The sequence below is a fragment of the Pyricularia grisea genome (genome assembly GCF_004355905.1).
Source record: "Pyricularia grisea strain NI907 chromosome Unknown Pyricularia_grisea_NI907_Scaffold_1, whole genome shotgun sequence".
NCBI classification, from domain to species: Eukaryota; Fungi; Ascomycota; class Sordariomycetes; order Magnaporthales; family Pyriculariaceae; genus Pyricularia; species Pyricularia grisea.
In genome coordinates, this window is record NW_022156716.1 from 5,049,734 (window position 1) to 5,076,880 (window position 27,147).

Sequence of the window (27,147 nt, forward strand, 5' to 3'; positions counted from 1 at the left end):
GCTGTCAGTTAAGGTACCTTGGGCAGATACCTTTGAGCAGATATATGGGGAATCGGCAAGTGAATGAAATAGGTAAAGTACGTAATTGAGAGTGAGAGGTTGGAAGGAGAGAAAAGAATTCGACGTGGTTGTGTGTAAACGTTTTCCAGTCGGACAAGGTTTTGGATAGGTAGGTAAGGTAGGAGCAGGAACGGCGGCAGCTATAGCGGCAAGCAAGGGCAAGCAGCAGGGCAACAATGGTAGCAAGCAAAATGCGTAAGCGGGCAGATCTTTGGTGGGTGGGACTTGGGAGAAGAAGAGCCTGCCTGGCTGGCTTCAGTTGGTTTAGTTAGGATGGTGAGTGGGCTTGGGCTCTGTTGTGGTTTAGAGTGGAGCGGGCGATTGGGGGAGGGTGGGAGGCTTGGAGGGAGGGAACGGAGTGGGGAGGGAGAAAAAAAAAAAAAAAAAAAAAAGGTCATGGTCATGGCTCGCAATGCATGGATGAATGGATGTACCAACCCTTTACATTTGCCTTGTCAAGCAACCCGACCAGTCGATTACCGTAGGGATTTCATAGCACCGCGGTGGTGGGTGTGGCGCGCTCTTCGACATGGGTCGTAGGCACCCTGTACAGCTAAAATAAACAGGGAGGGCTCGCCAAGCAACATTGGGACACCCATACAGTGTGCTCCATGCATTTCTACCATAAGTAGGAAGGACAATAAATAAGAAAAAAATAAAAGATAAAATAAAAAAAGAGTCGAGCCCCAGCGCCCAGATTGTGGGGCGCGCTTCTAGAGCATAGCAGTCAAGTCACTGACTGACTGGCACAGTCCGATTTGAGAGGGGTCAAATGGATGCGATGTGCCTTTGTTCTCGTTTATTATCATCTTTTCATTTTGCAATTTTCGCCCTCAGTCTTTTCGGTGTCAAGCGGTCACCAAAGTAAAGCAAGCAGCCGTCATCTTGTCTAGTGGCTGCCAACCCATGGGTGCCAAGAAATATCAGCTTTCACGTACGTGAGACTAGCACCACACGTACAAAAAAAAAAAAAAAAAAAAAAAAAAAAAGCAGAAAAGAACGAAAGTGTTTGATGTTTGTGCATAGTAAGACAGACAGTTCCTATTCTATATCCGTTTACTTATCAATTGATTATTTTCACACTCATTTGCTCCGGGGGAACGGACCCGCTGCCCCGTCCTGTTTGTTGAACATCCAACTGCTTGCTACATGAAGCGGAGGAAGCGGAGGCGGAAGTGGGTGAAAAGCGATATTTATGGATGCCATTTTCTCAAGAGGTCTCGACTCGATTACACGCAAGCGCAGACCTAGACTGGCCAGAGAAGTCTGGAAGCTGAGACGCAACGGTGCAACGGCTTTGTTATTATACCGGAGATCCGTTGTAAACAAAAACAACAATGACAGGTGGAATGCCTATCCCAGCTTGCCCAGCTCTCTGTCAGGGATGAGCAAGGGAAATCTTGAGACAAAACCGCAAAGATGAGCAGTTAGGAGCAGGTACCTGTATTCAGACGTTACGTGTTCGCACAGCCCCTAGACACGTCCAGCCCATTGCCACGCTCGTATTGAGTATCAAATCCAGCTGGGTTGTTGAGGCCTCATTTTTGTGATGGGTTGAACGGGCAAACAAAAGCCGACTGTACCCCTTCGCATTGTGAGATGAGGTTCGAACCAAAGTGTACTATGTAGATGAGGAACCTGAGCAGTACCTACAGAACAGAAAAAAGGTAACTGGTAACAATGTGATAGGTCGGAGCTTTTGGATGTCGGTATCACTACCGACCTATTCCAGCTGCGGGGCCTCCATTATTACCTTAGCAGGTTGGTCTGGCGACGTCCACATCGTACAATTTGGCAGCCAAATACGAATGGTGGAGCACGGTGCATCTTAAGCTGTACGGACCGCTTTGTAGCACAAAGGGAGAGAGAGCAATAATTAGCAATTTTTTTTCTTAGGGACAGCTTTGACCAATGACAACCAGGTGCTTGGAAAAACTGGTTGTTGGATTCAAACTGTCAAATACTTTACAAGGCTACCTACAGTAGGTAGGTAAAGTAGGTTGCGCCTAGTTACCTATTTACCCTGCCTTGCTTGCATCTTTCTAGTTCAGATATACGGCCAAAGGCACCTACCTCATTTACCTAGACCGTGAACAGCCGCCCAATCTACTGTAGAACTATCAAGACTAGCTTCCGGCAATCTATCGCCAACGCAGCTGATCAAGCACCCTTGGAGCTAAGGTATGGAGGTTATGATTACTTGACACGTACATAACCAGGTGCAAGATAAACTGTACCGTCACAAGTTTTGGTCTCATGCGGGGTCAGTCGCCGGGCGTTAAAGTGGGCGGCAGCTCCGGGATTTTCCTGTGGTACGGGTACACAAGGCGCCATGTGGTCCGTGCCAGTAAATCCCTTTCCCTGTTCTCGACCGGCGATGGGCCCGGTTTTACCGCTGCACGCTTTCATCATCGCAGCCAAGAATTGGAAATCAGACAAAAAGAATAAAGGAGAAAAACCAGCTTCTTTTTATAAATTTTTTTATTAATAAATCAACCGTTTGGACTGGACTCCTTCCAAGGCTCTCAACACAAAGGAAACCATATTTATCCCCTTTACTGTGTGTAAGGCAGGACATGACCAAGCAGCAATTCGATCCACTCGTACCGGAAACGAGATCGACTCGGCAGCAGACCCGGTCTGATCCATAAGGATCAAGTCAAAATCGACATGCAGCAAGTAGAATGGTTCTGGGTTTCTGGTTTCCGGGTCTCGCAAACTACTGCGTGCTATAATAGCCCTAAACTAACTATTACCATTGCAAAAAAGTCTGGTTTGCTCCCAGCACTTAATTAAAGGTACCGAAATTCAGGCACCGCACACAGCCTGAACTGATATTGAAAAGCAACACAGCAACGGTTGCAAGTGTCCACCACTACTGGCCAGGTTAATACTACTACGTATTTCAACTGCTCAGCCTCTCTCGATACCACCAGGGAATCCCTCCACATTAGAGGCAACAACCCTCGAGTTTTCCCCTCCTGACAAGGAAGCTCTGACCAAGCTAGCGCCAATGTTGATTGATGGTATGGAGCAGAGCTCGCAACCTTTTTCTTCTTTACTATATATGTTTTTTTTTATTCGACAGGTGACTTTAATATATACTTCATATAACAACTGGGGCATGGAATCGGCCCGGGAAAACCTTGACCAACCAAACACACAGACGGAGTTCTATGGGAGGTAATATTTTCCGAAGTGTGGTACAATAGACAAGGTTGACCTTCGAAGCTTCTACCAAGTGAAGCTGCTTCGAGGCCCAACGACGGCTGGTCACAAGCTCCCCCCACGTTTGAGGAGAGTTTGAGAACATGTTCATCTTCTTTTCTCTGCGCACCAACTAACTTATAGCCGGACCTTCCGTAGTAGGATATTGGGTCAGGGCTAGATCGGTCCATGCCTGTTTTTTTATTTTTTTTTATTTTTTTTGTTTACTGTTGTTTTGATATTTCTTTTGTGTTTTCACTTCCCGTCCGTCAACGGTATGCGTCACGCGTTTGTCCCCCTCCATCCGATCTTGTCTACGAATATCTAGTGGCATGTCCAGTGCTCTAGAGTCACAAGGAGCATGTGTTTCTCTTTGCCAGCGTTGTTCATCTTGGGCGGGAGATCTACTGTTTCTGGGCAAGAACATGAGCAACTACATACATGGTTGCCACACGAAACCCCTCTAGCATGACTGGGATTGCCTTGAATTGCTAGGCAGACAAATCCGGCTCTCATCGGAGGGTGATAGGAGCATCCTTATCATCGTATGGGCATGGATCAACAATGACAGCGGGCAGCGAATAGCACCTAGGGAGGAGGTAGCTATATCAATATTCCCCATTGGTCGACCTAGGTTGATGCTGGGCGACCGACTGCACTAACACGACGACAAGCGGGGTGAATGGCGTCCACGCTTTGACAAAGAGTGCAATAACATCCGCGCATAGCGGCGCTGATCACCCGTCAGCTCCACAAATCCAGTCTGTTCTTCAGCATATTTGCTGCCAAATGCCATGAATGTTATGGACTGACAAAGAGAACTAGTCTAGTGGCCGTCACGATCCATCGGGTCTGTGACGAGAAGACCAAGTGGCGCTCGGGGCTTCGAGTAGCCGGTTTTTTTTTTAGGTTTTTTTTTTTTACTAGCCTGTGGACTAGAAATACAATTCGCGCCTGTCCAAAGCTGACGCGCATGCAAACCTATGCCAACTGATTTGTCAGGCTTTTTTTCTACTTGGCCACTAATAGTCGGCCTTACTGATTATTTGGTTGACAAGTATTCTAGTTGCATAAGGCGCCAGGGGTTCTATCCGTTTCTCGCCTTTTTCTTGGCCAACTGACTACCCCAGCGGTCTGTTTATGGACCGGATGAAAAGTCCAGATCGTTCGTCAATCTTTGCGCCTAGGCAGGCAAACCCTCAGGGAAGAGCTTCCCAAGCATCTCCAAACTAACGTTACCACCACTGAGAACGATGCCCAGATCCCACCCGTTCTCGCCGGCCTCGGTCTCGACCATGGCCCTGAAATCCTCGTTGAATAGTGCGACAGCCAAAGGCACGGCACCGCTAGGCTCGACGACTAGCTTGAAGCGTTCCAGGATCAGCCGCAGTGCATCCTTGATCTCGTCCTCGGTCACGTTGAACATCTGTGACACTAGGCGGCGCTCGTAGATGATGGACCACGGGTATTTGCCAACAGGGGTCCGTAGTCCGTCGGCAATCGTCAGCGACTTGACCGTGTCGATACGTTGCCCCGCTTCAAAGGACCTCTTGCATTCATCCGCCCCCTGGAACTCGGGCTCGGCGCCAAAGACTCGGATCCCGGTTCCCTCGCAGGATAATGCTACACCCGAGAGCATACCGCCGCCTCCGCATGGTGCCATTATAGCATCGAGGCCCTTCTTCTTCTCACCTCCATCTTGGGTCTGCGTTCCTGAGGTTTGGCCTCGCCGGGTGAAATCACCACCTGCCGTAGCTCCATCCCCGCCAGCCATGAGCGCCTCAACCTGTTCCTGCATCTCAAGTCCCAGCGTTCCCTGGCCCAGAATGATGTCCGGGTGGTCGTAAGGGGGGATATACCGACCTCCGGTGTCTGCGACAACCTTGGCTGCCACTGCTTCGCGTTCGGCAGAGGTGCTTCCGCTGCGGTAGATGGTTGCCCCTAGCGCCTTCGTCGCCGCCAGTTTTGGTGCCGGCGCGATGCTTGGGATCACGATGTGCGCTGGTATTCCGGAGGTGCGCGCCGCAAGGGCTAGTGCCTGGGCATGGTTGCCTGTTTGTGGCAGCAGATGATAAAAACAGCTGTTGTTAGATGATTTGTCGGTTTTATACTGCGTGCACCTTTGTCGGCTTGTCTCCGGGTGGCCATGGCGACCTCAAAAACTCAAAAGACTTTTCTTGCGGGTTTTGGTTATGGCAGATCCATTTGCAAGGCCAGTGAGGAGGAATAATAGGACCGAGTAGTATTTATATGGAGATAGTGTATGGTGGGTAGGTAGTGTAGCTGGGAATTTCAAATACAGATAGACATGAATGCGGAAGTCTTGTGCGTCTTGTACAAAATATTTTCCGATAGCGGAAAGGAAACCGCGCCTAGAGAGAACAGGACATTAAAGCAAAAACCGAAAAAAAAAGAAAGAAAACTCACCAGAGCTGGCAGTCACGACGCCGTTCGTCCTACCCTGACCCTCCAGCCACCCGGGGATCAGCTTGAGGCGCTCGACGGCGTGGAAGGCACCCCTCGGCTTGAAGGCGCCGATGCGTTGAAAGTTCTCGCACTTGAACCAAAGTCGCAGCACCGGCCGGGCGGGGCGGTCGGCCCGATCGGCCCACCTCGTGGCGCGTAGGTCCTCGGCGGTCCGCGGGGTCGACGCCAGCGCCGTGAGGGTGGCGTTGGTGAGCACGGGGGTCCGGTGCACGTAGGGTTTTATCAGCTCGTGTGCGGCAAATATAGAGGCTCTCTCGAGGGGAGGGGAGGTTGCTGGGTCTGCCATGTTTGGAAGGTTCTGGTGTGTCGCTTTATTTTTTTTTTCTTTTTCTTTTTTTTCTTTTTTTCTTCGTGACTCGACCCAACGAGTAAAAGGTGCTGATAAAGTGTTTCGGTCTTGGTCGGAATGCAGTATGTTAACTACCCCGCCTGAATCGAAGAGATGCAACAGACTGTCACAGCTGACTCTTATAAGTTGATTTTTAAACCCCCCAGGAAAGCTCCATACCAAAGCGATGCCACGTTCCGAGTTATATATCATAACATCTTACAGGAACGGACCTTGGCGTCACTAACTTCTAGTCTAGATCACAATATAAGAGTCATTTTGTGACTCTTATTCCACGCCCTTTGCTTGACAAAGATAAGCGGATTGGCGCGCTTCTCCATTATCGGAAGGATTGAAGATTTTATGGGGCACGCTATACTTGATGGTTGAAGTATACAAATGTTTTGCCGGACTTTTGCAAAATATAAACCCACCAAAGTGGCTCTAACGTATCCGCATAAGGAAACATCCCGAGAAGAAAAGGAAAGAGGAAAAAAAGAGATAAGGATTGTAGCTGTTTTCGTCCACGCTCTTTCTCATCTAGGGTTTTACTTAGGTAATTGTATTCTGGGTGCTCTAACCGATGAGGAAGGAATTGACCTAGACCAAGACCTAGAAATAGAAATAGAAATAGAATCCGACTGATCGGCCGAAACGATCGCCAAAACTAACGTAGGGTGCTTTACCTACCCCTAAAAATTCAAGACAAGCATCTCGTCGAAAATTGTCACTGAACTTTGATGCGGGAAGTCAAATCGTGTGGATGATGACAGAGATAAAGTATCCATTACAGCAAGGAGTTCCTGGTCACAGTTTCTATGGTCAGAGACGACGAGCAACAAAAATAAATCACAAAAGAAACCTTAAAGGTCACTAACGCTCTTGACATTCTAATTCGCATGAAGACTAACCCCCAGAAACTACGAAATGCAAACCCGTTATGCTAGCTAGGTATGTTTTCTTCCAACTCCTCAACAAGACAGATAGATCATACAAGAAAGAAAAAAAAGAAAAAAAAAGAATTATTTGACCAACTTCAGGTCCATCTCTTTTCTCCATTTGGACCCAAACCTCTTGAGCGTATACACACTACCCAAACTCAAGATCAGAGCCAGGAGCCCGACCATGGTGCACAGCCATCCGACTCCCATCGCATTGATGAGCGGCTGCGCGATGACAGTTCCAATGCAAGAAAAGATGTTCCTGACAAAGTTGTTGACAGCGATGCCGCTCGACGACCTGGACGGCATGAACTCGGTGAGCATCGTGGTCGCGGCCGAAAAGATCAGCATGCTGCTGAGGCCGAACAGCAAACTGGCGACGCTCGGCACCGCCCAGTACAGACCCTTGTCGATGGTCCAGCCAAACATGATGAGCGCGCTGGGGTAGAGCGCCGCAGCCAGCCATGCGTTCTCGCACATGCGGTCTTCGGGCAGGTAGATGAGCTTCCCGTCTGCATCGTACCGCTCTGCCTTGCGGGCCTCTCGCGTCATGATGTAGTCGATCCAACGTCCGCCGAATATGGAGCTGATGACGTAGCCCAGCGAGCTGGGGATGTACAAAAGGCCGACTATGAGCGTCGAAAACCCGTACGGCGATTTCGAGTAGGCCGACTGAACTGATATGTTCAGTACAAATAGCGAGCCAAATGTGATGGCTGCGATAAAGACCGTGACGGCAATGGGAAGAAACCGAAGAGTCCCTAACACTTTTAAAGGGTCGATAACATAGCGTTTGACTGTCTTGACCGAGTCCTTGGTGCTTTTCGCGATCGACTGTCGTGTCGCCGAACGAGAGAGCTGCGGCTGGTCATCTGTGGCGTTGCGTTCAACCGTTCGCGGCAACTGCTCGGATTCTTTCCTTCTGAGTGTCTCGGGGAGGCAAAACAAGAGCATGAGAAACACGAGCCCTGCATGTATCGTCACAAACCACATGGTGCTTCTCCAATTCCATTTCAGTGCAAGGGCACCTCCGACAATGGGAGCAAGTAGAGGACCCATCAGTGGACCGAGATACTGCCGTCCAAAAGAAGAAAGAGAGAAAAAAGACATTTTGGTTAGTTTCATGTCCTGTAGTAAGAAATCCCCTGTGAAAGACACTAGCAAGTCTGTTCAACTTACAAACATTCCCATAGCCTTCCCTCTCTCTCGGACCTCCCAGATGTCGGCAATAGTACCAGCCCCCACGGCCTGGACAGACGCCGAGGCGCCTCCGCCGAGCACTCGCATCACTATAAGCATTGCGATGTTGGTGCTGACGGCACTCAATATTGAAAAGACTATACCAAGGCCAAAAGAGACAATATATATGGTCCGACGACCAAATGTTTCTGAAAAAGATGACCTGCAAAGGCTTTGTGTAAGCAGATCCTTTGAAACTCCAGCGAGCAAGAATAGGTAATGGGCCATGACACTTACCACCATATTGGGAAAATAGCCATAGCAAGAGTGTATACTGCGATTGTCAAGTTTGCGATAGTCGGTGACGTCTTGAGATCAACCGAAACATCTGTAAGTACAGGGTAAAGAATACCAGAACCCATGGGGGCAGCCGAGGCAGCCAGGGCAACGATACAGGTGATGGCCCATTTTGTCTTGTTTGAGTAATCGAATGGCCGATAAACCTCCGGGACGATGACGGCAAGGCGTGCAAACAAGCCGCGCCGTCTGCTAGTAGGGACCACACTGAGCGCCCTCGACCTCGCCGAAGACGCACGCGATACCGCTCGGGGTGCGGTAGCATAGCTTTGAGGCTCAGCGTCCGATCCCTCTCCGACTTCTTCGCCGTTGACCTGGCGAGATTCAGAAGATCCTTCTGCCCATTCCCTTGAAGACCGATGGGACTTTTCATTCACGGATCCCTCGGGTGTCGAGATGTCATATTCGGCATTTGCAGGCTGCGAGGCCCTGATGCTATTGGGCTGGCCCGAGGAATCATGGGCTGCCTTTTCATCAGACTTTTCCATGGTCGAGATCGAAGTATAAGATAAGTAAAAAAACCCTTTTCGAGAAATATGTAACGAGGCGTGGCACTATGGTGTTTCAAAGCGATAATGGTAGAGCGATAGGCGCTCTTTCATCTAAAAGGCTTGGCAGGGGCGGGTCGACGTTCTTATGCGTATATTATCCAGTCTAAGTGGGATGAACGCCTTTCGTCCAAGTCTTGGAACCAAATGGTAGCAAAAACAAAAACAAAAAACAAAAAATGACAAGAGGGGGTATCTCGAATGAGATCAAAAGAGTGCGCCAAGAAGTGACGTTATAATACTTATGTACAGATACAAAGGGGTATGTACCATTGGAATTGCAGTGGCCAAGTAAGACTGGTCATTTAGAGCTAAAAGCGACAACACTTATTGATATCGTGACCGATAAAACCGAGCTTATTCATCGGCACCTTCAAACAGCGTGAGAGACAAGAGGGGAATAAGCGGGAGAAAAGTTGACATTATAGAACCGATCCACGACTTGAATTTTGGGTCCTGGGGGTTTTCCTCTTGGCATTGGAGCCGCCCTCTTTTTTTTTTTTTTTTTTTTTTTTTTTTTTCTTCCCTCTACGAGCAAGCCTATTGCCGATACTCGGGGTAGCTTCGCTCTTTCGGCCGCTCCACTTGGACACGGATTTCGGGTCATTTTTAAAGACAGGTTAGTTTCCCTGGTTGATGGGTTTTTCTGATTGGAAAAAGAAGATCGGTGGAACCGTTAATTAGTCTGGGATTTGCTCTGACCTTGTCTCGATCGGGTAGGTAGCCCGCTTGGCTTCCATTCAAGGAGATATCGGGAATAACGGGACTTGCGGGGGAGTGCTGTGGGTTGAGTTGAGGTACGTAAGGTAAGAATGTCGATAAGGTGGGTAAGCACAGCATTCTTCATAGCCTAAAATGAACGAAGACTTGTCTGTCCTCCCGGCTACCTTTAGACACATGAAATTCGCGTTAGGCTCGGGAATACCGCATGCTCATGACTCCCGAATTATTCTGTAGCGGGCGGATGTTGGCCCTAGAGGGTGGCGCGATGACGCGATACCTAAACTGGATTCACTTAAAACGCTGTCTTGTTTCGTTTCGTCACCTGGATGGTTTCCACTCGTCAGCGTCATGCCGGTATCGCTCATCTTGCTCATTCATGTATGTACTATAGATGACACCATTTCCCACCTACAGTAAACCACCTTGCACAGCCCAACAACAATCAGCAGCACAACAATGCTTTCCCCAAAAAAAGGGGGTTGGGGCAAGGACTGATACGATACCTCCCATCAGTCTCACATAATTTTGCCTTGTCTGTAGAATCCAAGTCTCCGTATCGTCCGTCTACTTGTCTCGTCTATCCGACGTGGGGTTTCCCCAATTGACTATCCAACCATGTCTTCCAGGATTTGTTACCCAGGATATATCGAACTCTTGCCTCCAACCAATCGGTGTTGCCCCAGAATCCCCAAGACGCTTGGAATCTGCACCAGTCGACCAAGGCTGTCTCCCAGTGCCGAACAAAGAGATCCCAGGGGTACTGTTCACCTAGACCCAATGTCTGGTGATATTCTTTCAGCAGTCGCATCTCCCCGTCACCCATGGGTAACTCGTCTGGAACTGCTCGGTTTTCCACAAGCATGCCGAGGGGCACGGAACAAGTGAAAAACTTGGCCAGGTCGCACGCCCCCAATCCCACCCCGACGTATTGAAAGTCGTAGAATGCCACCTCCTTGCCATCCTCCGTCGTGAATAGGTTTTCCGACTTGACGTCTCCATGAACAAAGGTCTCGTACGGGCGTCCCGAGGGGGTGAGAACCTCGGCTACTTGTTCAGCAACAGACATGCCGTTGGCGCTCTCTTGTGGTGTGCAAAATGCACTACACCATTCCGAGTCTTCATCTCGCGCAAGTGATGAATATTCCTTCCGGCGTGTTGCCAAATAAGTGTAGCCCCCGTTCAGCCAGACCTTGGATCCGGCCGCCGCCTCCGGGTTGCGTTGCCGCCGCTCCGTCTCCTGGAGCGGAGGGAAGACGAAGCCCTCCAAGTTGCGGTCGACAAGCTCGTGCGTCTTGCGGTGGAACTTGGCCAGCCAACCCAGCGCGGCATGAACCTGTGTCTTGTTGAGTGCTGCCCTCTTCTCCCCAGCTACGGGATAGGCTGGCCTCAGGTCTGACATGAGCGTCGCAATGAGCCCCTCGAGCCTCTCCGCGTCTGGCTTTCCCTTCATGTCCCTGGTTGAAGCCACGCACGTGGCCACGGGTGCATCACCGCGGACTTTGGGGGCGACCTCGTCGTAGAAGTACTGTTCAACCTCGTAACTCAGCATCTTGCGCCAGTGGCCCTCGTCGCCGCTGGTCCTGGGCGGGGAGATGAACTTGAGGACGAGCCGAAACTCGTCGTTGTCGACGTGTGGTCCATGGTGGTTATCAAGTCCCATGGCTCTGCGCATCTGGGCTGCAGACTGCTCGTCCGATGCGCGCGCCGTGACAGCGCAGATGTGGCCATATCCAGCCCAGAGTGTCTGGAGTTCAACGATGGAGACCAGCTGAAGGTTGAGCCACGAGAGCATGATCTCGGCGACACGCCGAGGGTCTGTTGTACGTGCCATGTCCGGATTGGGGGTATTTTCCGGATTGCCAAATGTGGAAACGAGGATGAAGAGGATTGGAACAGCGATGGACAGTAGAATGAGGCGGCAAGAGATGGTGGGGTCTTTGGTTGTGCGTGCTACCGATGACATCTCATTCTTTCAAGGAAGTCATCTTTTGCATTGTTCAATATGTCAAAATTGACAAGACGGATATCTAGAAGAAGAAAAAAAACTTTAATGTGGGAATTTATGAGTTTTTGATATTGTGAATAATTAAACTGGAGGCATGTTTGTAAATTTAGGTACCTTACCGGGACTGTTGATAGTAGTGGCCATGAAAACGGACAATGTGGGGTCAACTATAACTGCTCAAACTGAAAACCAAAAAAAAAAGAAAAGTGACTCTTATTGTCAAAAGAAAAAAAAGAAAAAAAAGACCTGAACCAATACTTATATTGCAACCCCAACAAGCACCCGAATTAAATGTCGTAAATTCATTGCATATAGAGGATTCACAAACAAACAAACCACCCGAATGTCCCTTTCAAACGCAAAAGCGGCCGATGCGGCCGCGGCAGCGAAGCAGGCATCGCACCAACTGGCGACGCTTCCGGCATCGGCCCGCAACGACGCGCTCACGGCCGTGCACTCGGCCCTGTCCGCCGCAAAGGACGACATACTGGCCGCCAACGCCCGGGACATGGAACAGGCCCGCAAGGCGGCGGCCGACGGCTCCCTGAGCAGCAGCCTCGTGTCCCGGCTGGACCTGGCCAAGCCCGGAAAGTGGGACGACATGCTCAAGGGCATCCTCGACGTCCGCGACCTCGAGGACCCCGTCGGCCGCGTCACCCTCCGCACCAGGATCGACCAGGGCCTCGAGCTGGAGCGCGTCACCTGCCCCATCGGCGTGCTGCTCATCATCTTCGAGGCTCGCCCAGAGGTCATCGCAAACATCGCCGCCCTGGCCATCAAGTCGGGCAACGCCGCCATCCTCAAGGGCGGCAAGGAGTCGACCGAGTCCTTTGTGGCCATCGCGAGCGTCATAGCCTCGGCGCTAGAGGGGACCCAGGTGCCCAACGACGCCGTCCAGCTCGTCACTACGCGCGATGCAGTGTCGGACCTGCTGAGCCAGGACCGCTTCGTCGACCTCGTCATCCCCCGTGGCGGCAACGAGCTCGTCCGCCACGTCAAGAACAACACCCGCATCCCCGTCCTCGGACACGCCGACGGCCTCTGCTCCGTATACATTGCAGACGATGCGGAACCGGCCCTGTCGGTCGACGTCGTGGTCGACAGCAAGACCAACTACCCCGCCGCCTGCAACAGCGCAGAAACCCTCCTCGTCTCCCGCGGCGCCCTCTCCAGCGTCTTCCCCGCCGTGGCATCCGCCCTGGCCGCAAAGGGCGTGACCCTCCACTGCGACCCGGACTCCCTGGCAGCCGTGCAAGGCACACTAGGTACTGCCGCAAAGCCCGCCACCGCCGAGGATTTCGAGACCGAGTTCCTTTCCCTGGACGTGGCGGTCAAGACGGTCGACGGGCTGGACGCCGCCATTGCGCACATCAACAGCCACGGTAGTCACCACACCGACGCCATCCTGACGGCCAGCAAGGAGGATGCCGAACGGTTCATGGCCGCCGTCGACTCGGCCGGAGTATACTGGAACGCGTCCACCCGCTTCGCCGACGGCATGCGCTACGGCTTCGGCACCGAGGTCGGCATCAGCACCAACAAGATCCACTCGAGGGGTCCTGTCGGGCTCGATGGGCTCATGATTTACAAGTACAAGATGCGAGGCACAGGACAGGTCGCCGGGGCATACGGCGAGGGGGATGGCAAGCGTCAGTTTGTCCATGAATCGCTACCATTGTAAAAGAAAAAAAAAAAAAGAAATCGAGAAAGTGTATAACGAGAACAAGACCCAAAAAGTAAAAATAAACAGAACAAAGAAGAAAAAAAAAGAAAAAAAAAAGCAAGGTTAACCATAAACAATAAGCGGCATGACGATATTAGCGCTGGTAGCTAGCTATCCATTGTGGTTAGCACCGGATACACGCGTCGAATGTGACTGTTGCTAACCCAAAGGGTTCATGTCCTGCTCCTCAACGGCAGGTTCAGCAATACACAACACAACCTGATGAACCGCTGCTGTTTCAAACAGTTTTTTTTTCTTTTTTTTTTTTTTTTTTTTTTTTTACCACGAAATACCAAAGAGCAACCAAGGATCGCAGTCCCATTAAACATAAGTCTTGCCATGTTGCAGCATAATAATGCCGGGCAAAAAATAGTCCCTCAATCATTCAGTAACCGTCTATGAAGCTTTTAAATCATACATTCGTTGCTATACTTGATTAATTCACCAACCTTAACCCGTTACGAGAGCTATCATCTCAACTGAGATCAAACCCGGCATTTGATGATATCGCATATTTCAGCTTAGTCTTGAGCTGCTCCAGTGTCTGATACTGCGGTAGCTTCATCAAATTGACACAGGTACTTGCGCTTGGAAGCCTTGTCAAATCCAACCCGCCATCCCGGATGGTGAAAGAAGGCAACAGCTGTGAGAAACCCAACAAAGGCGCACGAGGCGTCGATGTCACGAACTTGAGCACGTCGCGCCTTTCGCTATCTTGAAACTCGTACATGGCCTGCCAGAACAACTTGACCGTGGGATGCTCCTCTCCGTCGTCACCGATGGTGTAGACGCCGTTGTAAGTAGTGTGTCTGCGCAGATCGTCGACATCAATCTCGGATTGCTCCCCTCCCACAAGCCACTGCAGCTCCGTCTGGTTGAACATGGACAGCCATGACGGAGACACGATGGTACCAAGACCCCTCAGAAAGGCCTGCGTTTGCTGGTATGACTGCGTCACAAGTCGATGCCTTGCCATGTATGAAATGAAAAGAGGGCGATTCTCGTTGGTCACGGTAATATTTTTGCCGTTGGGTATCAACTCTCTCGTCATGGTGACTGTTTTGTCACCGGCAAGGGAGACCTGGTCCGTTACTGTAAAGTCCAAGCCCAGCTGCGACACATCGTCCATACTCTTGAGCCGCAAAAGACCTTGATACAGCTCTTCGTCCATCTCCCGAAGGTCATTGACGTTGGCTCGGTAGCCGTGGTCAGTAGCCGCCGCGGACCACTTGAGCAGGAAGAAACCTGCAAAGGCAATGTCTACAAGAATGCCTTCGTACATGCATTTTCCAACGATCCGACCAAGAAACTCGTAGTGTGCTAGGAGCTTTCTTATATTCAATTTCCACTCGTCCCCGCCTTCGGGTATGCCCGACCTCCTCATCGAGTCCTGGAGCTGGTCCAGAGAGGAAGGGTTCGGATAAAGCGCATTTTCCTTTGTGCTGATGAACAAGTTGTGCTTGCTACTAAAAGCCTCAGTGGTAACACTGATGAGGAACTCCTTGGTCACACCGCCACCATCAATCCCGGCCTCGACGGTATCGAACTGATCCACAAATGTGATTTGTATCGGCTCCTTTAAGCCTTGCCCCAGACCCCAGAACTGTTCAAATGCGTCATCAAACATGCTGCCACGACTGATCTTTGCATGATGCTTGCTGATGGGTCCTCCTGGATGGTTCGCCTCGAAAGGATTTGAGAATGCGTCTGTCGACAGCATGTGATGTCGCCACTGGTCTGGATCAACGTGCCCCTTGCGCCTCCTCTCCTTGTCAAGATGCACAAAATCCCGGAAGATTCTTATGCGGGTTTCGAAGGGAATAGAAAACGGCATATTTCGAAGCACTTCCAGCTTTGGTGCCAGGAACTCTCTCATCCTTGCGTTCGCAACCTTCTGCTGTCGGCTCCGGTACTCTTCTACTGCAGCGTGCCGCGATCGGCGCTGACCGGCCCATGTTTGCGCTGCTGGTTGCAATGGAGCAGCGTTTGTCATTTCGACGTCGTCGTCGTCATCATCCTCGTCTTCGTCATCACTGTTGTTCTCTCGCAACTCGTGCTGTCTCTGTTCTTCCATAACCACCGCCGCGGTAAAACCATCCATGTCGAATCTCGACGTCATTAGCCAATGACCAGATGGCAAAAACGAGCGCCGTGAATCACGCTCATACAGCATTCGCATAGCCGTGAGGACGATTTTCTTGAATTCACCATAGTCTATCCCCGATATCACACTGAAGCTTGGTGGATCTGGACGACGTGACCTTGGATTCAAAGCAGATTGGCCGAACGTCTGGTTGCCCGTCACGGAGCGGGACCTGCTGGTTGTACTGTCGGCTCTCAGGAGCTCAGCCGCGTTGTTGTACAGAGTAAACCCTAGATTTTTGAGAAACAGCGATAGCCTCTTCAAATCTTCGAGTGGTAAAGTACAGGCACTGACACGTGAGGCCGGTTTAGTGTTCAGACTTCGACCAGTAAGTCCATTGAAAAAGTCCTCGTCATCTGTGAGCCTCAGTATAAAGACGTAGAGTTCCAAAAAGAGGAGAACTGTCCGCCACTCAGAGTCCCAGGTAGAATCACTGCCGGTTGCCGAAGAGGATTGGAAATAGTTACGTTGAAGGAGAAAATTGAGCGTCGAGTTCTCGTTTGATATTATGCGACTGAAAACTTGGGTCTTGATAGCCGCGTCCCAGAACAACTTGATGGCGGGTAGCTTGCCAGCCGGGCATGGGAAGTCGGCCAAGTAAAGTCGCATTCGAATATCGTCACTTTTGTTTGGAAAACACCGAATAAGCACCAATATGTAGCCGGCCAGAACACTGGCGTCTTGTACAGCCCCAGATGATGATGTTTCGGCGTAGTTACTACAGTTTTGCTGGTCAGTTCTATCAATATTGAGAGCGCATGCACTTTGGTAGCGTGGCACTTACGCAGCAAACTTTTCCAAGAGACTAGAGACCTCTTTCCTGTCGACCAGTGACAGTAGATTTTTGGTAACGTAACTTGGCAGTCGAGATTCTTCTGAATCGCTATCATTGCCATTGTCAGAAACGGTACTAGATGAACCAGTACCCAGGCGGCTGTTGATTGTGCTGGCCAGGCTGCTCAGAAGATTGTACATGGCTTTGATATCAGTGGAACTGCGACTTGCTCGTGACTGGGTACGTTGTACGTCAATAAAATGAGCAAGAAGCCACAGCAAGCCCTTTTTTGGGACTCCAGCAGCAGTGGCTTTAGACGAGGCATCTAGAACTGCCAATGAGAGCTTGGCAGGATCAACCCTGTTCCCAATAAAAGCCGGATCCTGTTCAATGGACGCTAGGTTCGGTTCTGTGAGAAACTCAAGAACAAAGGCGCGATATGCCGCTTCTGATTCGGGACCTATATGATGCGTGACTGTCGTCAGGACAACATGTTTTGAGTGTACAACATACATCTTGAGGCTTACCTGGTCCATCCGCATCTCCTATCAGTGGCGCAGTGATTGCTCGCTGTAATAGATCTTTTTCAGTAGGATCTGTATCAATGGCCTGGCGACACAGTGCTGCTAGGATCTTGTAGTAAGAGTCCACATGATCAAGAGCCAAGGATGGCTGTGATTCGACTATCCGAACCAGAACATTCAGCACCACGGTGTTCCGATTAGCTTTCTCTTTCTTTCGGTCCAAAGATATGACAAGTATGCCGACAAGCCGTCTGAGCCTGTGTCTTAGCTCCCGGTCCGGGGTTGATAGTATATGGTCGACCTTGAGCAAATCTAACGAAAGAATGCCAAGACGTTCGTAATCATCGTCCCTGGAGAGGTTGAATACATCTAGAAGTAATGGGAATGCTCGCTGAAGTCTCTCTTCCGGGTTTTGTGCTAACACCTCGTCTGCAAAGAGGGCATCAAAGGTTTGCCGGCGCGTGGTCCTCACGGCCTGGCGCTCCCTATGACCTCTCCATAGCCTCTGTATCTTTTGAGCTGCCTTGAGCCTGTCTCTTTCATGTTGCCTTCTCTGCCGGTCTGCCTGCGCTTCTGATACAGACTTGGAAGGGCCGCTCGTGGCGGCCGAGCCCCAGGTCGTCCCAGCAAAGGGGTCGCTCTTTTGACCGCTAAGATTGACGTTTCGTGGACGTCTCGAGTTTCCCGTAAAGGTTGGGAACATTGTTCGGAGGTACCGGATATCGTTCCGACTTCAGCTTGGTGGGCGGTCAGCAGTCCGAGAACTGGTGTAAAGATACCGTGAGATGTTGCTAGGCGAGAAGAAATATTTCTTGATGGCCCAGGGTATGTATCTATCCAACGCGGAGCAGGGGCAAAATGCGGATCAATATACGATCGTGGTGATTTGTGAATATCGAACCAAGTTTCTTGGCGGCGTGGCGGTATTCTGAGAGCTCCGGCGTTGCTTACTCGCAAACGATATGGAGGCTAGGCTAGGTAGCTACCTGTTAGTGGCTAGCTTGCAGTGGAAGTTAAGCTAATCAGTCGGGGCGTCTTCGAGCAGGTAGGTCTACGCCAACATAATGGAGGGCCTCACTGGAGGAAAGACGTGGGGACCAAACCAGGAAAGGTAATGTAAGGTAGGTAAGGTAGGTAGGTAGTTTCAGTACCTAGGGAACACTTTTTACGCCTGGTATGAAGACACTCCGGCTTCTTCCATGTGACCATGTATGTCACGAATGTTGTTGACGGTGCCAGTGCATCACATAAAAACCGCCACGCAAACCAAGAATCATTTGACAGCAAGGGCGACGAGAAGGTTCTGGCGATAAGGTCATCGAATACAGTATTGATATGTCATCATTAACAGGAACCTAAGTTGCCTCCTCCTCCACCCTTGCGCCGGTAGACGTACGTGCGCAACCCGAAAGCCGCCCCACTTCCATCTGGGACCTGGCCATTTGAACCCCTCAGCACGATCCAATTCTGAGTCTGTTGCGAGGGACCCCTGCATCTAGGTCAATAATGGCTGGCTACTGGCAAGCACCTCAGGTACTTACGGTAAACCTAGAATCCACGATAACATCTTTCATGTTGGTCAGTGTACGTACTCCCCGCACATAAAAATCTTGGGCGTACTAATCTCAGAAACCAATTACCAGATATTTCTATAACAATATCTCTCTCGAATTTGGACCTCAAAGCGAATACCTTGCTCATCATTTTACTTGCATTCCCCGCGTTATCTGGTGAGTTTCGTGACCAAGGCAACGTACTGCGTAGCTAGGAGGTACCTTAGGTAGGCGCCTCTATTAGGAGTTCTTTCCACGTAATGGCGAACGAATATACAATTGATTAGGATGGCCGTAGTCCCTCCCATACCTCCCAAGTAGCTTCCAATATTGAATTATCCAACTTAGGTGATTGGCAGTCCAAGTGGTCAGATCAGAGGAAAGGAAGGTAGGTACCTTGACCTAATAAGGGTGAGATTAAGAAAAACGGCTTTACTTTACGGTTAGCTTGCCCAGAGGCACAAAAATAAGGTAATTTGTTTCATCAGGCACCAACCCGTCTAGGCCATGGATGGCACGCATACTGAATGACTTATCGATCGATCATCAGACAACTCGATACCCGCAATAGGAGAACGGATAGAACAGATTGTTACGCTTCCCGGATCAGTATACCCGTCTGTCATCTCGGTACAATGATACAGTCAGACGAAATACATCCAATATCCTATATCTATCAAATATTTGTGCAGGACCCTGAGACCAACAGCAACGGGCATATCAACAACTTATGTAATCACGCAAAACTGCATGTCTAGGTAGGTACCTTACCTACCTACCTTATGTACCTAGGTACCTACTTGCATCGGGTGCTCCAGGTCTTCAGCTGGATGAGATGTAACTTGATAATTATTACCCGCTCTTGTCTTTTGACTCCCTTACCTATCCCTATATGCCACGTAGGCGTTAGTATGTAAGGTAGGTCATTGGCATTTCAATGAAACGGGAGTGAAACTTTATTGTTGGTCGCCTTTGCATCGGTTGACTATTTTCCTTATTCCGAAAATGCAAGGGCAAATGCTATTATTATTGCTTGCTAAGAGTAAGTACAGTAAGTAGGTACCTGTACCTACGCGCAGATGGAACTTGCAAAAAGGCGAGGTTAAGCACCTTGGTTGCCGCTCGCAGTAGTTAGCGGTCTGTCAGTTTCGGACCCCACTACTTGCTTGAAGCCACACCTGCCGATTCAGACGATAGAAGACATTGTGACCCTGGTCGCATGCCCCACCTTCCCGCGTTCGTCAAATCACCATGAAGAAAACCAAAGGGAAGCGGGCATTGAAGGAAAAAAAAAAAATTGAACCGATCGACAGATGGTTGTCACGTTTCTCTCTTTTTCTCCCGCCCACAACACCAAGGTCAGATATCTGCACTCACCAGTTGACAAGTACGAATTTCGTACTTGAATGCTGTTCTCACGCATCATCTCTTCATAACTCAAATCCACAAAAAAATTTGAAAATCCCCCAAAAAAGCCCTTGACAGTTTCTGTCGAGAAGAAAATCACCACCTTCATCTACTTGACGCAAGTCGTAGCAAAGGACAAAAACGACTTCAAACGATTAAAAAAAAAAAAAAAAAGGCAGTACAAAAATAACCGAAACAGCGGCAAGCCACAGAGGAGCTCTAAAGACAGCAAACGATTTGGGAAATTCTGCCCAAATTCGACATTAGACCTACGCGGCTGTCTTTGACCTTGACGGCCATCTCTTTGTCACATTAAGATCAAAGGTAGGTCACCTCCCGCACACAAGCTACCCATACTCGTCGATCGCCGCAATCGATTTGTCTACATACCTCTTAGATACAACATATTTTTGCCTTCGTACAAATAATTTCTTGCTCTCTCTCCTTCCTGAGTCCCCAATGATTTTCCAGTCTTCACTGCCCAGAATATACAACCTGGCCCTAACAAAGCACATCACCAACAGTAAAACCATTTCGATTCACGATATTTCGTCATAATGGCCGCCCCTGCCAACACCGCTGCTGTTGATCAGCTCACCTCGGACCTCGCCAACGCCAGTATCAATGGCGGTGAAAAGACTACAGTCAACACCAATGTCGGCGCCTCCTTCACGGGCGAGGAGATTGACACGGCCGGTCCGACCCCCTCGTCTGCCGCCCCCCACCCCCAAGCGTCCGCATCCCTCTACGTTGGCGAGCTTGACCCCTCCGTCACTGAGGCGATGCTCTTCGAGCTCTTCTCCCAGATTGGCTCTGTTGCATCCATCCGTGTGTGCCGCGACGCTGTCACTCGCCGCTCTCTCGGCTACGCCTACGTGAACTACAACACGACTGCCGATGGCGAGAAGGCTCTCGAGGAGCTCAACTACACCCTGATTAAGGGCCGGCCCTGCCGCATCATGTGGTCGCAACGTGACCCTGCTCTGCGCAAGACTGGTCAGGGCAACGTTTTCATCAAGAACCTGGACGTCGCCATCGACAACAAGGCTCTGCACGACACCTTTGCGGCTTTCGGTAACATCTTGAGCTGCAAGGTCGCACAGGATGAGAATGGTAACTCGAAGGGTTACGGTTTCGTTCACTACGAGACTGATGAGGCTGCTTCCCAGGCTATCAAGCATGTCAACGGCATGCTCCTGAACGAGAAGAAGGTCTACGTAGGCCACCACATCCCCAAGAAGGACCGCCAGAGCAAATTCGATGAGATGAAGGCCAACTTCACCAACATCTACGTGAAGAACATCAACCCTGAAGTTACTGACGACGAGTTCCGTGCTCTGTTTGAAAAGTTCGGCGATGTCACCTCGTCATCGCTTGCTCGTGACCAGGAGACTGGCAAGAGCCGTGGTTTTGGCTTCGTTAACTTCACTTCCCATGAGGATGCCTCCAAGGCTGTGCAGGAACTTAACGAGAAGGAGTTCCATGGACAGAACCTCTACGTCGGCCGTGCGCAAAAGAAGCACGAACGTGAGGAGGAGCTGCGCAAATCTTACGAGGCTGCCCGCCAGGAGAAGGCCAGCAAGTACCAGGGTGTCAACCTTTACATCAAGAACCTGGACGATGAGGTCGACGATGAGAAACTTCGTCAGCTCTTCGCCGAGTTCGGACCCATTACCTCGGCGAAGGTCATGCGTGATAGCGTTGGTGAGCCTGGCGAGGAGGGTGAGTCCAGGGAGGGTGAGGATGGCGAGAAGAACAAGGAGAACAAGGCCGAGGAGAAAGAAGGCGAGGATTCCAAGCCCGAGGAGAAGGAAGGCGATGACTCGAAGCCCAAGTCGAAGCTTGGTAAGAGCAAGGGATTTGGCTTTGTTTGCTTCGCCAACCCTGATGATGCCACCAAGGCTGTCGCCGAGATGAACCAGCGCATGGTTAACAACAAGCCGCTGTATGTTGCTCTGGCTCAGCGCAAGGATGTCCGCAAGAACCAGCTCGAGCAGAGCATCCAGGCCCGCAACCAACTCCGTATGCAGCAAGCTGCCGCTGCAGCGGGTATGCCTCAACAGTACATGCAAGCTCCTGTTTTCTACGGACCTGGCTCCCAGCCTGGCTTCATGCCCCCTGCTGGTGGCCGCGGTATGCCCTACCCCCAGGGTGGTATGCCCATGCAGCCTGGCCGTCCCGGTCAGTTCCCTGCTGGCTTCGCTGGCCAACAGGGTGGACGCGGCGCCATGCCCCAGGGCATCCCGCCTATGTACGGACTTCCCGGCCAGTTCCCTCCCCAGGGTCCGTTCCCTCAACCCAACAACCCGCAGTTCATTGCCGCTATGCAGCAGATCCAGCAGTCAGCCCTTGCTGGCGGTCGCGGCGGTCCCGCCGGACGCGGGCCTATGCAAGGCGGTGTGCCTGTTCCTGGCATGCCTGGCGGTGCTGGCCTTCCTGGCTTCCCTCCCAACGCTAGGCAACAAGGTCCGGGTGCTGGACGCGGAGCTGCCGCTGGCCGTGCGCCTGCCGGTGCCCCCGCCGGCGCTCGTGGTGCTGGTGCTCCTGAGGGTCTCCAGGGTCAGCTGGCCGCTGTGGCTGATAACCCTGGCCAGCAGAAGCAGATCCTCGGCGAGGCCATCTTCCCCAAGATCCAGGCTATTCACCCGGAGCTTGCGGGCAAGATCACTGGCATGCTGTTGGAGATGGACAACAACGAGCTCGTTGCCCTGTAGGTCACATCCTTACCGAAACCCACACAAATGCATGGAATCACAATCGCTAACATAATTTTAAAATTTACAGTGTTGAGAACGATGGTGCTCTGCGGTCCAAGGTTGACGAGGCTTTGGCTGTCTACGACGACTATGTTCGCCAGCAGGGTGATGGTGAGGCCCCGAGCAAGGAAGAGAAGACGGAGGAGAAGGCCTAATCAAGCCATGCTCCTCGGTGATTCTTTTCGACTCTGATATGTGCAGATGGCCATATCTTTTTGCAGATGATACCATGCATTTTTATTGCGCCCTTTTTCCGGTTTATTATGATGGAGGACTTTTACACTTGTTTGTTTTATGCGGATCATGAGTCACGTTATTTGGTTGGAAGGACATCTCGTCCAGCTCTTGCGAAAAGAAAAAGAAACAAATGGTCCTCTGGTTGGCGGCTTTTGCAACAGATTTTACCATGTAATGATAGACATCTTTTTCCCGTTCATGAAAGGATACGTGGAGGGCAGTCCAGGGGGGTGTTTTACTGGATTAGAGATTAGGCTCGGATTGATCAGACACTGGGCTGCGAGTCTCACCACGAAAACGGCGTTCAGGGGTTGGGGATGGCCTTGTTTGGGCCGGTCATTGCTCGCGTTCTCGCTGGACTAGATACCCTTATAGTCCATTTTTCTCTTATCTTTCAACCTGCATACTGTGCACACAGACTGTATGATTGTAGATGGCTGTGACGCATACATATATATATTTGATCAAAATCTCATGCCTGACAATGAATGGTACATATATTTAAAACCAAGTGCGGAGTGGGCGATGCTGGGTGCGCAGGACAAAAGTTGTAAGGGTCAATGGTAGTACCGAGGCGTATGCACACTAGTCTAGAATGCCGGCATGATTCGTTCGATCAGACAGACAAAGGGTCTTGCGATAGGTTTTCAGCATGACTGGCCTTCCCTGGATAATGGTGATTGATGACCAGCAATAAAATCGATTTCGACTTGAACCATATCTGAACGCCGATTCGTTACACTTGCCTTTACTATTCATTCCGAAAAGTCGTTTCCGTACATACCTACATAGAAGTCTACGTCCCTTGGCGCAGCCTGAAGCGCCCTGATAATCAAGAGAAGCTTGTCCAATATGGATCCCCCAATGAAATGACATGATACGCCAGATAGCCTTCCTTCGACCGCAACGTAGCCTCGTACACTGCCTTGCCCCGTTGTACACGAAAAGATCCCCGGTATGATGCACCACCAATACCTGTCCCCCAGAAAAGAAAAGAAAAAAACTCCAAGATAATAACGCCAAGAATTCGCCCAGGATCAAAACAAAGAAACATAAGTCAAGTTTGACAGAAAAGGGTACCAAATGCAGTAAATAAATGTCAGTTGCGAGAGGCATGCTGCTCCGTAATCATCCGCCTCCCATTCTCGCCGCCGTTGTTACCACCGTACAAGATCTCCATCAGTTTGCCCTTCTGCCGAGTCCGTACACCGTCCAGGTACAGCAGGGCATCATCCAAGCCTCGGATCTGCTCCTCGAGCGATAGGGTGGACGAGTTGACAGACCGCACGAGCGGGCTCACGAGCTTCCTCCTGAGGCTCTCTAGGTTGGTGCGGAGGGCCAGCAGCCGATCATTGTGCTCGATCAGCACGCGCTTGTTGCAGACTGTCTTCTCGCGCAGGTTTTGCAAAAGTAGACGGTTTCGCTCGTACTTGGCCACCCTGCCAGCGTCGGGCCCCAGGAGGCGAGACCAGAGCGAACTCAGCGCGTCGGCGTGCTTCTCATCCTGTACGCTCGTCTCTCTTGCCACCGTCCTCGCGAGGTTGTCGAATTGGTGGTCGATGGCCTCGAATAGAGCGAAGAGCGCAACACTGTGTTGCAATTCTGTGCCGATGGCCTCTTCGAGCACGGCGAGAAACTCATCAAAAGTACGTTGCACGGTAGCACGGGTGCGTTGGGGAGACGACATTCCAAAAACAGAGGTGGCAATTAGGCCGGCGCGGGTCGGCTCGCCTCTTGCGTTTTCAAGGACCCCAGCAGAGGTTAAAAGGTTGTGGACGTTATCGAAAGCTGATGTGAAGAGGTTGGGGGAGGGTATCTGGTGCAGTTGGCCAAGCTCCCTGCGAGCCCAGTCCATGACGATAAGAACACTGGAGAGGCCAAGCCTGTAAGCGACTTGATCATTCATAGGGACTCCCCCGAAAAAAAAGAAGCTGCACATGGATCCATCGAACTTACCCGTCAATATCTCCATCGACATTGGCGAAGAACTTGGTCAGCTCGATAGCAAGAGTCCTCAGACTGTCACTCAAATCATCGAGCTCTTTCACAATAATGGGTCCCGAGGTCATATTGCTGGTACGTACGCTTTCGCCCAGATCCCAAACGGCAACGCCAGTCGCCTGGAGATCGCCGACTTGCTGCGCACCATTCTCGGAATAGTAGATCAGAGGCTCAAAGGCACGTGCTATGCCTGCGACCTTGACCAGATCCGGAACGGGCCTTGAGTCGGGAGTCCCAAACAGTGAACGCAGGGCGGCAATGAACATCAGGGACAAGAAAGCTGAGCAGACTGAACGGAACCATGTCTTAGTCATGGCCCGGTACTTTTTGGTGACGAAGTTGTAAGCATTCTCTATTGGTTCCGTTTTTTGTTGCATCTCGGCACTGACAGCAAAACGTATGACTGTTTGCGATGCATTAGTTGATCGATTCGCAGCCAGGACCGTTCCATCACGTTTATGCAAGGGGTAAACTATGTAGACATGCGCTTTAGGGGAAGGGCAATTGCATACAATTATCTGGTCTTTTCTCGGTCAGTTCTTCGGTCTGACCGTGGGGGGCGAGGTTAGAATCCCTAGCGTCAGCACCGAAGCCTGGGCGCCGATCGCTTTTCCTTTGCTCAAACTTGATAGTCGTCGCATTGGTATGGCTTGTGAAGTCCGGTTCCGGGCTCCTCTCCTTCTCCGGACTGACGGAGCCCGTTGGCAGCCTAGTCCTAATAGCCTGCTGAAGGGCGTCGTCACCGTCGCTGAAACCCAAGTCTACATCGTCCATATCAACCGATGGATCCCTCGACGAGAAGCGGTGGTGCAACATGCCGCCCAAGCCGGATCCATCAGCGGTGCCGAAACCCGAAGTGGTGGCCATGGGGGCCTTGAGGAAGTGGTCAGGACTGCGCCAGAAGCCCGATGACCTGTCCCCGTTTCCTAGGCGCCTCCAGGCGGGCGGGCTGTAGCCGCCGTTCGAGGCGCTGTCCGTCATGCTCTCCGTGTCGGCTGGATCGCTTGCCATCCGGCGATGACCTGATGGGGACAAAGGCTGCTCGAAATCTTGCAGTGAGGCGTCTAAGGGGTCGCTCTGCATCATTCTTCTTGGTGGGGGTTGTGTTTGCACTGGTGCTGGTGCTGGTGCTCGCAGCCGTGGAGTAAGACTTGGAGCTGCTGCGCCGGCGCTGCTCCAGGTGGTAGTGACGCTCTTCGCGGTGGTGATCGTGCAGAAGAAGAGCAGCACGGTTATCAATCACAAGTGGGAGATCCTGGAGGAGCTCGTTGGGATCGATGTCGGGGACAGGCGGCAAAGGTTTCCGAGCCGTCCTCGAACTGGTGTTTCTATTGGTGCCAGGAATGAAGCGCCTAGGTATGCGTATACACAGAGACGGCAAATAAAAGGACAGAAACACCAGGGTCAACGTCAAGGAGGCCAGAAACGTGCTGGGTGCGATATTGACTGTCAAGAGGGAGACGTTGTTGTTGACCTGTAGAAAAGAAGGCATGAGGCCTTTCTCGTTGCGCGCGCGCAGGACGAGCGGGCCCGGCGGCGAACAGAAGAAGCAAAAAAATAGGATACGACAAGAGAGGGAGGCAAATTGAAGTAGAGGAAGATCTTGGTCTTGGTCGGATGTCTGGATCGATGAAGTGTCGGCAGATGTTGCGAAAAAAGGTTCAAGGCCAGAGAGCTTTTGACCGACGTAATATTTTTGGCTTCTTTTTTCCGTTGCTCTCTTTGATTGGATCTTCTCTTCCCAAAAACACGTAGCAATTGAACGGACGGGTCCCTCCACAGAGCTGATAAAACCTGTGGTTTACTCTTCCAGAAGCTCTTGTCAATCCAGATCGCAAACCCCGATGCCAATAGACATCCCCACTAGCAAGGGGGGGGGAAGCTCCCTCGAGTTGTATATGGGCTGCTACCCAGTACTTACCTACCTTGGCTTGCTTAGGTACCTAGCAAGGGGGGGGGATAAACGAGAGGCTGGTAGGGACTCGGGGCGTTTGGACCAATTGCCAATGACAGAGCTGTATTTGTTCAGGGAGGGCCCGTTTCGAAGACCTGCCCCCCACCTCCACCCTTGCTGGGTTGGGCAGGTGGGGCATCAGCATTGACGTGTACAATCACGCAGCTCCAGCTTAATTGGCGGAGGGTTTGTGAATTTACTATGTACCGACGAAAAGTACCGGTAACTACCTATTGAGA

The 27,147-nt window shown here is 51.1% G+C and overlaps 10 protein-coding genes across 10 annotated transcripts; 5 read left to right on the forward strand and 5 right to left on the reverse strand.

Moving 5' to 3' along the window:
* Positions 1–4,197: 4,197 nt before the first annotated feature.
* PgNI_01542 (uncharacterized protein) lies at positions 4,198–6,181 on the reverse strand. Its single transcript, XM_031121613.1, has 2 exons — positions 5,695–6,181; positions 4,198–5,319 (listed from the first exon to the last, which is right to left on the reverse strand). Exons 1-2 carry the CDS (start codon positions 6,038–6,040, stop codon positions 4,451–4,453), a joined length of 1,215 nt encoding a protein of 404 aa, XP_030987820.1. The 5' UTR covers positions 6,041–6,181; the 3' UTR covers positions 4,198–4,450.
* A 753-nt stretch (positions 6,182–6,934) lies between these two features.
* PgNI_01543 (uncharacterized protein) lies at positions 6,935–7,471 on the forward strand (the record flags this gene model as incomplete). The annotated part of the gene is made up of 2 exons (XM_031121614.1): positions 6,935–7,033; positions 7,123–7,471. Exons 1-2 carry the CDS (start codon positions 7,023–7,025, stop codon positions 7,469–7,471), a joined length of 360 nt encoding a protein of 119 aa, XP_030987819.1. The 5' UTR covers positions 6,935–7,022.
* Positions 7,105–9,272, reverse strand: PgNI_01544 (uncharacterized protein; the record flags this gene model as incomplete). Its single annotated transcript, XM_031121615.1, has 3 exons — positions 8,500–9,272; positions 8,203–8,425; positions 7,105–8,097 (listed from the first exon to the last, which is right to left on the reverse strand). Exons 1-3 carry the CDS (start codon positions 9,045–9,047, stop codon positions 7,105–7,107), a joined length of 1,764 nt encoding a protein of 587 aa, XP_030987822.1. The 5' UTR covers positions 9,048–9,272.
* Positions 9,273–9,548: 276 nt separating this feature from the next.
* On the forward strand, positions 9,549–9,905 carry PgNI_01545 (uncharacterized protein; the record flags this gene model as incomplete). Its single annotated transcript, XM_031121616.1, has 2 exons — positions 9,549–9,726; positions 9,828–9,905. Coding segments are annotated over 2 exons (219 nt in total), but the record flags the coding sequence as incomplete, so codon positions are not given.
* Positions 9,906–9,995: 90 nt separating this feature from the next.
* PgNI_01546 (uncharacterized protein) lies at positions 9,996–10,392 on the forward strand (the record flags this gene model as incomplete). The annotated part of the gene is made up of 2 exons (XM_031121617.1): positions 9,996–10,208; positions 10,371–10,392. Coding segments are annotated over exons 1-2 (195 nt in total), but the record flags the coding sequence as incomplete, so codon positions are not given.
* A 15-nt stretch (positions 10,393–10,407) lies between these two features.
* Positions 10,408–11,793, reverse strand: PgNI_01547 (uncharacterized protein; the record flags this gene model as incomplete). Its single annotated transcript, XM_031121618.1, has 1 exon — positions 10,408–11,793. One exon carries the CDS (start codon positions 11,791–11,793, stop codon positions 10,408–10,410), a length of 1,386 nt encoding a protein of 461 aa, XP_030987823.1.
* A 385-nt stretch (positions 11,794–12,178) lies between these two features.
* On the forward strand, positions 12,179–13,516 carry PgNI_01548 (uncharacterized protein; the record flags this gene model as incomplete). Its single annotated transcript, XM_031121619.1, has 1 exon — positions 12,179–13,516. One exon carries the CDS (start codon positions 12,179–12,181, stop codon positions 13,514–13,516), a length of 1,338 nt encoding a protein of 445 aa, XP_030987920.1.
* Positions 13,517–13,776: 260 nt separating this feature from the next.
* Positions 13,777–18,305, reverse strand: PgNI_01549 (uncharacterized protein). Its single transcript, XM_031121620.1, has 4 exons — positions 18,152–18,305; positions 17,004–17,974; positions 16,486–16,936; positions 13,777–16,419 (listed from the first exon to the last, which is right to left on the reverse strand). The coding sequence occupies exons 2-4, from the start codon at positions 17,701–17,703 to the stop codon at positions 14,034–14,036; spliced, it is 3,537 nt and encodes a 1,178-aa protein (XP_030987919.1). The 5' UTR covers positions 17,704–17,974; positions 18,152–18,305; the 3' UTR covers positions 13,777–14,033.
* A 1,571-nt stretch (positions 18,306–19,876) lies between these two features.
* On the forward strand, positions 19,877–23,397 carry PgNI_01550 (uncharacterized protein). The gene is made up of 3 exons (XM_031121621.1): positions 19,877–20,284; positions 20,485–22,670; positions 22,745–23,397. Exons 2-3 carry the CDS (start codon positions 20,518–20,520, stop codon positions 22,869–22,871), a joined length of 2,280 nt encoding a protein of 759 aa, XP_030987504.1. The 5' UTR covers positions 19,877–20,284; positions 20,485–20,517; the 3' UTR covers positions 22,872–23,397.
* A 290-nt stretch (positions 23,398–23,687) lies between these two features.
* On the reverse strand, positions 23,688–26,743 carry PgNI_01551 (uncharacterized protein). The gene is made up of 3 exons (XM_031121622.1): positions 25,467–26,743; positions 24,910–25,357; positions 23,688–24,821 (listed from the first exon to the last, which is right to left on the reverse strand). Exons 1-3 carry the CDS (start codon positions 26,038–26,040, stop codon positions 24,053–24,055), a joined length of 1,791 nt encoding a protein of 596 aa, XP_030986538.1. The 5' UTR covers positions 26,041–26,743; the 3' UTR covers positions 23,688–24,052.
* Positions 26,744–27,147: the final 404 nt, after the last annotated feature.